This window comes from Durio zibethinus, chromosome 14, assembly GCF_047325235.1.
Source record: "Durio zibethinus cultivar Kanyao isolate XHJ-2024 chromosome 14, ASM4732523v1, whole genome shotgun sequence".
NCBI lineage: Eukaryota > Viridiplantae > Streptophyta > Magnoliopsida > Malvales > Malvaceae > Durio > Durio zibethinus.
The window spans coordinates 19,608,988-19,617,405 of record NC_143175.1 but is presented as its reverse complement, the minus strand read 5'-3'; the positions used below and the strand labels follow the sequence as shown (position 1 = coordinate 19,617,405).

General features: G+C 34.2%; 1 protein-coding gene across 5 annotated transcripts; it reads left to right on the top strand.

Annotated features, from left to right (window-relative positions):
- Positions 1-236: 236 nt before the first annotated feature.
- LOC111294213 (mRNA-decapping enzyme subunit 2-like) lies at positions 237-8,174 on the top strand. 5 transcript variants are annotated; one of them, XM_089743695.1, is made up of 8 exons: positions 237-554; positions 2,460-2,611; positions 3,569-3,696; positions 4,185-4,280; positions 4,862-5,014; positions 6,273-6,376; positions 6,464-6,531; positions 7,635-8,174. In XM_089743695.1, exons 1-8 carry the CDS (start codon positions 475-477, stop codon positions 7,817-7,819), a joined length of 966 nt encoding a protein of 321 aa, XP_089599821.1. In that variant the 5' UTR covers positions 237-474; the 3' UTR covers positions 7,820-8,174. The 5 variants fall into 5 exon arrangements, with proteins under 5 accessions (XP_089599821.1, XP_089599822.1, XP_089599826.1 ...); XM_089743696.1 differs by having other exon boundaries at positions 2,460-2,618; positions 3,579-3,696; XM_089743700.1 differs by lacking the exon at positions 2,460-2,611 and having other exon boundaries at positions 3,579-3,696.
- Positions 8,175-8,418: the final 244 nt, after the last annotated feature.

Genomic DNA, 8,418 nt, shown 5'->3' with positions numbered 1-8,418 from the left:
AATTTTGAAATAGAAGATTTGCATTTTTTGTTCTTGGCTAATGGTCAAAGGTGAATTGGATAGATGAATACGGAATAATCATTAGTAGCAGCACATAGAATGGAAGAGTTAGAAAATGGGAATATTAATCAGCCATCCATGGGCCAGCCCATGAAATCCTGTTCAACTTCAAACCCGGTTCGTTTAGGTCAAATCCCGGGTACTATAAAATCCCAAAATCCACATAAAATGAGCTCATTTCCAGGCAGGCGGAGAAACGTTTCTTTTTTGGGTCACCAACATCCCTCGAGAGATCCCGGCAGGCGGGACCTCTCTTGTTCTCTCTTTCTATCTCAGTTTTCCGTTCAAATAGAAAAAGAAAAGAAAATTAGTAACAAAATAGAAGCTTCTTCTGTAATCTTCTGGATCTTTCTCTAAAAAAAGTTAGGGGTAGGGTTTTAGTTTTAGTTTTTTTTTTTTTTACCAGAAAAAGCTATGTCTGGTCTTCATCGATCTTCGAGTGCGCCATTGAAGAACGGTCTTCCTCCTCAAGAGCTTCTTGACGATCTTTGCAGGTTTCACTTTTCTGTTTGTTTCCCGAGAATTTGATGTTGGAATTCCAGTTATTTTGTGGTTATTTTATTTATTTTTGACTAGTTTTAGGGTTTTTTTTTATAGAATAAGTAACTGAATTCAGTTGTATGATTGTCAAGTTAGTTAAAAAAGGAGCTTTGGCTTATTAGCTCATGATTTCCGATATTGCTTGATTGAAAATGATGTGAGTGTTTTTTAAAGATTTTTAGTGTGATCAGTGGCGCGACATGGAGGTTATCATACAAATTCAACTTAGTTATATATTGCACATTTCTATGGGGAACTCTTAATTGCATTGCTTTTGAACTTGTGAGAAAAGTGTGGAGATATGGGAGCATGATCATTTGTAATATCTGTTGAACATGTTGTGTAATTTGTTTGCACTGACCAATTGAAGAAGCATAGTGGTTAGACCCCTATGATGTTTAGATCATGATTTATTATTGCTAGGCCACTTATTGTGCAGTTGCGATGATTCTTTTTATTGTTTCTAGATTGATGTTGATGTTTATTGAAGATTGTTAGTGAGATTAATGGTGTGGTGTGTGTATAATTATGTAAATTAAAATTTACAGTGTGTTTGGATTGAGGGGAGAGGAAGGAAAGGAAAGTAAAGTAAAGGAAACAAAACCCCCCTTCCCTTGTTTGGATAAATATTTAATTTAAAGAAAGGAAAAGAGCTGGAAACCAAATAACCTTTGGTTTCCCTTATAAACCCAATTTTTTTAATACTCCTATTTGGAGAAAAAGCTAGGGAAAAGAAAGTTGAAATTTTTTTTTATAAAAAGACTATTATATCCATCTTTTTATTAATACTAAAAACCTAATAAAAAAACCTAAGCAGATGATAATCATTCTGTAAATTTTTTCAAAGCCATCTCTTTTTTCAAGTAAGTTTCATATATATCTTCCAATATAAAAATTTTTTATAATTTTTTGGTGATTTGATTTTGATGAATGATTGAATATAAATAGATATATTTTTTGGGTTTATGAGATGTCAGACTAACTCAAAATTCGTCAATGCATATTTGTAAAACATCTTCTTGTTGCACTTGATTAAAAATCTTTGATATAGCAACAATTGTGAGGCCAGACAAGATAGCAAATATATTATGGTCTAGGAATGCTCTAAAATCACAGGCAATGAAAGGTTATAATTGGAAAAAATTATTATAATGAATCATTTCTTTCTTTTTCACTCTTTATCCAAACAATGGTTGTTGGAATTCCTTTCCTTTCTTTTCCTTTATTAATTTTAATTATCCAAACAAGGGCTACATATATCCTTTCCTTTCCTTTAAAAAACTTTCTTTTCTTTTCCTTTTTTTTCCTTTCCTTTATTAATATTTATCCAAACATAGCGTTAGTGGGGACCGGGGAGTTGTTAATCGCATTATAAGTATGGTGTTAAGGAAGTTTTACCCTTTGTAATATTAGTTGTAGATATTGTAGCTAGATTTTGGGTTAATCAATCAAGTGTAAGGTTTAAGCTCAAGAATCATGTTTTTAGGTATCAGCCAGCCAATTATCACACATTCGAAATTTTCCTCCTAATGATTCTTTAACAAGTTGTATTGGCAGTTTTTCACATTGGCTTTTCTCATCAACCAGCAGAATACAATGAAGAAATTGGTTGCGTTGCTAGGAAACTAATTTCTAGTTTCACTGATATGATCCAATTATTGGCAGATGGTCCTTTTGTATGATGCTATTCCATTTTTTTTGTTTTTCACTCAAATGAGTTATTATGGCCTTAAAATCATTACCATGTGATGACCAAACCACTCTCTCTCTCTGTTTGTTTTCCATGTCATTGCCTTATTTCTGTTATTTTTTCCCCCCCCGGTCCTATCTAAAGCTTATTACTAATAATTGTTGTGCAGTCGGTTTGTTTTAAATGTGCCAAAAGAGGACCAGCAGTCATTTGAGAGAATTCTCTTCCTTGTGGAGTATGCACATTGGTTCTACGAGGACAATACAGTGGAAAAAAATCCATCACTGAAGTCATTGAATCTGAAGGAGTTCACCTCTTTGTGTATCCTGTATCTGATGCATCTTTATCATTGTGATATATTTCTATCAATAGCCTGTTGGCTGATTTGTCAAATATTCACTCTTGATTTCAGCTTGATGATAATTTTCTTCGTTTTTAATTGTTCAAACCCCTTTTTATCTACAATTATCATAGCTTTTTACATTAAAGTATTGATTCAAAATTTAAAAAAAAAAATGTTTGGAATCATCCTATCTCACAGCTTGGTTTATGAAAACATCTAGGCCCTAGTCACTCATCAAGTTGACGCCAGTTTTGTAACTACATTTTTATGGGCATTTTCTAATGTGATTAATGATTAAACATTTAAGTGATAAGAAGTCCAAGGTTCATTCACACTATTCTTAAAGTTCAAAGATGGGGATTTTGTCCCATTTTTGTCTGGCAATTATTTCTATTGGTCATGGTTATTTGATTTGCACTCTGCTTGATTTTCTGAAATGTTTTTTCTTATCTAAGACCTTGCAGTTATTTGCTTGGATGCTGACTTTTACTTTGTTGTTGTAAATAAATAGTATGAAGTTTGTTCATCGTAAGAATCAAATTGTTTCTTCTAGGAAAAAAGAAAAAAGGCATATAAGTTGATACAGATATCTGGTTTTGGTCTTATGATTGCAAAGTTTGGGCTTCTATTTCTTAGAACCTGTACCATTGGGAAAAGGAGACACTCTGTTTTTCAACAGGGAGTTGGAGCTAACCTTTGACTCTGAAGAGGATGACCTCTGACTTTATCATTTTTTGCTCTCCAAATTGAAGATTAGACTTTATACTATTAAGTGCAGTATAAGTTTAGATTCTTTTTAACTTGATTTTTTATTTACTTTTAGAAGACATCTTTATGGCACTTTCTGTACTTTTGGTTATTCCATGCTATGAGTATCGTCTGTTTTCTTGTTTCTCAATTTCATCAATATCCTCTGTTTCGTTAACTTGTTCCAGTGTTCAACAGCTGCGATGTTTTAAGGCCTTATGTTGTGCATTTAGATGATATATTTAAGGATTTCACTGATTACAAGGTTCGTGTTCCGGTAACAGGGGCAATTATTTTGGATGAAACATATGAACGGGTGAGTCTCTTTCTTGCGCTAGTTAAAAATGAGGAAGAGTCTTTTTTCCTTTTCATTTTTTTCATTTTTGAGTGAATGTCAGTTTTGTCCCTCTGTTGTTTTCAATTTGACAAGTTAGCTCCATGGTACTTTTATACATGACTTTAACGCTGCTAATGCACTTTACACATTCATTTATTCATGCTTAAGAAATGAAATTTTGCACCCGTTTACTTTTTTAATCCCACTTCTTCATTCTTTTTCCCCATAATTCTAATCTCTTGATATACATATCAGAGATTTTGTGTTAGTGCATCTGTACTTTTTTTTTTTCATTCAAATGTTATTTTCCAGTTTATGGAACTTCAATGAAAGCGATTCCTTTTAATTCAGGATGTTAAATTCAAGTTGTATAACATTTTCCGGGATTATCATATATGTTGAACTGAATTCACTAAGCTTCCATTCTACAAGCGTCTTTACATTGTGTTTGTTGCTGCAATTAATAGTGCATCCTAGTGAAGGGATGGAAAGGGACGAGCTGGAGCTTCCCACGTGGGAAAAAGAACAAAGATGAGGAAGACCATGCATGTGCCATTCGAGAAGTAAGCTTATTTTTCATGGAAGTTTTTTGCACTTCAACTAAAGAATAAGATTGGAAATGTATTTCCTTTTACAAGTGGTTCAACCTTTTGCACACAAGATGAATCTATTCAGTGTTGTTTGTGTTCTTCGGATGGTAGTAATTAGACTCTACTAGCTAATGCAGATGGGTACAGGGTCAAAGCTTACTTCAGAATGATCTTGCCTTCTAGTTGTGAGTGACATGGATGAGAAAGAAATGTAGAATCTGCATTAGTTTATTAACTAGCTTTCCATATCTGTTCATTTACCCCTCAAAAGCAAAAGCTAGAGTAGGGTTGCCATTCTCTCTATTAAACCTGTCATTAAACTTTGTCAGTGGCATGGAGCCATCGAATATTTAGATTATTACCCATAATTTATTCACTGCATGTTTCCCTTCTAATTTGGAGTACAGTTTATGGTACCTAAAAAGATGCTTCCAGTTTCTGATGATAAGGGAATCCAAATGATTACTGATTATTCTTTGAGTTCTTTATCTCCCTTTTCTCGCCCCTTTCCTTCCTCATCTGTGATTAGTGATGTACTTTCTATGAAAATGCAGGTCTTAGAAGAAACAGGCTTTGATGTTTCAGGACTCTTAAACAAAGATGAATACATTGAATTAATATTTGGACAGCAGAGGGTGCGGCTCTATATAATTTCTGGTGTAAAGGATGATACTGCCTTTGCCCCACTTACAAAAAAGGAGATCAGTGTATGTGTATTTTTGGATGATAAGTGCAATTTACTTGTTCATAATATTTTGGAAGCGTACATAACATTAATGGCCTGATAGGAATCCAATTTTAGGCACCTTTTTTATGTTGTTGCAGTTTTCTTCACGACTTCAGAGCATATATCTAATTAGCTTGTGTTTAGTGTGCTCAATTGTCAATCAACTTCACTTTGGGCTATTTTGAGGCCTTAGTACCTGTCAACAATAGAATAAAACCATCTTGTTGGCAAATTCAGTCTGCAATTAACTTCAGACATTTGCGTTGCCTCTCACTACTGGGTCTTTCTTTGCCAATGGAAATGAAGAAAATTAAAAAAGCTCTTCACAAAACTGTTGCTTTCATCCAAAGTTGTCTAAATTGCATACTGCTCTTGTTTTTGGTGTGTGTGTTTCGGTGCTTTCTTTTTGTTTATTTTTATGAACTGCAATGTATGCTTTAAATATGAATGGTTGCTGCCTAGAAACACATGGCAGAATTGCTTTATTAATTTATTTAATGCATTGTTCGATAATGACTTGTGATAATGTTTGATATAGAGTAAAAGCAATTATAGTAATAGCATTCTTGATGTTTTTTCTCCTTTTTTTTGAGAAAAAAAAAACCTCAGTATTCAAAATTATTATCAAAGTTATTTAACAAGGGTTACTTTAAAATATATTAAGAAAATAGTGTTACAAGCTTGATAGATATTCTTTTAGTAGTTACCAGTTGAAACCTTTTCGGTTTTGCTAAAAAAAAAAGTAGTTGCTATTTTCTACGATGGTAATGGTTGGGCAAGTGCTCTTATAACATGCTGGATTCTACCATGATTAGATGGTGGTCTGTGGCCCTAAGCACTTTGCTTTTATGAAGAAAATTGTAAAAGCTGTAACCAAAACTTTTTCTTTAAAATTTTTGCTTTTAGAATTAAAAGGCCAAAAGTTAAGTTTGTTATGGTATGATAGTATCTACATTTTTGCATGTTAAGCAATGGTAGATTGTACATAGATCTCATGGATACAACGATGTCAATCAGAAACTTAGATCCAAGTATAGACAAAGTAGCCACTATCTAGTAAAATGATGTGCAGCAGAATAGTTTTTTCAAGTATGTGCTTGATCTGTACTTTTTCTCTTGACTTTTATGGCCTGCATATCTAGCTCATCTGTCTTTTCAAAGAGGAGACGATGTCTAAGACCCTGTATCTCTTAGAAAACAATAATATTGACAGCTAGCCTGCTATTATCTGGCTGCAGGAAATTGCATGGCACCGGCTTGATGAACTTCAGCCAGCAACTAATGAAGTAATATCCCGTGGGATCACTGGCCTAAAGCTTTATATGGTGGCCCCCTTTTTAGCGTAAGTACTTTGTTATGACATTATAATAATTTTTCAAATACCTTTACGTTGTTGGCTAAATTGCATTTACGTGACGTCGTTGTGCAGATCTTTAAAATCATGGATTTCAAAGCATCCTCCCCCAATATCTCCAAGACCAGATTTGCCCCTAAAAGGTTTTCCCTCTCCCTCATTTTGGAAGATAATTTATTGTAGTATTAGGTTTGTGTAAACCCTATAAATGCAAGATTAAAAAAAGGAATAGAAGCTAGTTGAGGAAGTGTGTTGTGAAAATTGGACCAAGCCTGTCAATTCAATTGTTTGAACCTGAAATTAGTCAATTGTTTGGTCAGGAGCATACTTCTTAAGCGGAAAATGTGAAAACTGGTTAAACAAAATGCATGGATCAAGCTGCTCAGTTTAGCCAGGTTGAAGCAGTTCTGGTTTATTAAAACTAACCTTAAAATGTTCTTCTCTTTTCAAAATCTTTAGTAAATGTGAGATTCAACATACAATGTATTTAGTATACACTTTACTAACATCAGTCAAACCGCTAATTGAACTGGCTAAACTGGGAACGCTCCACTGATGCGGGTCTCTCTCTGGAGAGGTTTTGAAAACCACTAGAGAGAGATTTTACAGTCTAAAGCTGGTCTTGGATGCCTTCATGCATGTCCTAAACCCAAACTGAATAAGAAACAGTTGAATTTATCTTTGGAGAAATTCAGTTTTCTATAGTGTCCTCATAAAGTCATAACAAGAAGAAAGTAAAAAATCAAATCTATTCTTTAGATCTCTTATGGTGCTTTTGTTACTAGAGGGATTATGGGTGAAGAGCTGAAGTTTTTAATATGATCTTCGCTGCCTGAAGCTATAGCATCAGTAGCATGTTATTAGATATTTTTGTTAACACCTTTTTTCTATTTTTCCGTGACCTCTGGTTGGATTTGGAAAGAACATTGACATTATAACATAAAACTGAATCATATAAAATTGGCCATAAAATGCGCAAGTTTTGAATTTTGACAACTAATTTGATAAAAAAATATCAGAATATTTGTGGTGTTGAGAAAACGAATTAAAAACACAAATAGAATTGTCTCGCACATTGTAGTTTAGTTTGCTTTCAAGTGCTTCACTCTCTCATTAATATCTCAACTACTGTGATTTTGCGTTCTGGCAATAACTTAAACCACCTTTGATCCCATGAAAATATAGGTTACCCATGGAAATCTTATGGTCTGTGTTTTCTGATAAGTTCCTTTTTATTCTTGTCAAGGGATCTGTGTGTGGAAAGCAAAGAATAGTTCTACCGGAAGTAACTCAATGATTGTGGAGAGCCAATCTACTAAGCCTGCATCTGATGCTAACCAGCCTGACACTGGTCCGGGTAAGAGCTTCAGAAACTTTAGATTTGATACTGCTGCAATATTAAGAGCATTGGAAGCTGGCTTCTCTGCTTGAAGATCAGACCAAGTCTTTCTCATGACATGTTTATGTTCAAATTGCTGGGACTGCTGGATTAGTTGCTAGGACTTCACCTGTAAAGCAAACAGCATCGTTGCCCTAATCGGGTTGTATATTCTTGTGTCAGATGTTCAGGTTTGTTTGACATGTAAATTCTGTACAGAAAAAAGACCTTTGTGGCAACGATGCAGTTGTTGTTCATTGTTCTGTTAGTCAAACCGGTGAATATACTATAGTCCCTATGTATGCTAACAGCCTCATGACTAAACGTTGCTCACTTTGTTGATTCTTGTAATCTACTGTTGTATTTTGTTTGGTTCTTGTTATCAGTAAATACTCGTTTGCGATCCCAGATTTTTATGTATTGGTTTCATTGAACTGGTTGATTAGGGCTGGGTAAACCCGCAATATTGCTCGTCTGGCATTCCTTGTCTTCTACAAGCAAAATGTCGAGTCGGGTGTTTGACGAGGTCTGCAATTTGATTCAGATGCTTAACGAAGCAAAATACCTCTTCTTAACATACATTTTGGTAGAGTGGCAAAAGCTTAGATTCGGATTATTTGAGTTTTTTGGGTTCCAAATTGTTTCGTGTTTG

Bases quoted from the DNA above. Each gene is read 5' to 3' on its own strand.
- LOC111294213 (XM_089743695.1), top strand. From the start codon at position 475: ATGTCTGGTCTTCATCGATCTTCGAGTGCGCCATTGAAGAACGGTCTT. The intron at 5,015-6,272 runs GTATGTGTATTT...ATCTGGCTGCAG, and splicing joins TTACAAAAAAGGAGATCAGT to GAAATTGCATGGCACCGGCT. The intron at 6,377-6,463 runs GTAAGTACTTTG...GTCGTTGTGCAG, and splicing joins ATGGTGGCCCCCTTTTTAGC to ATCTTTAAAATCATGGATTT.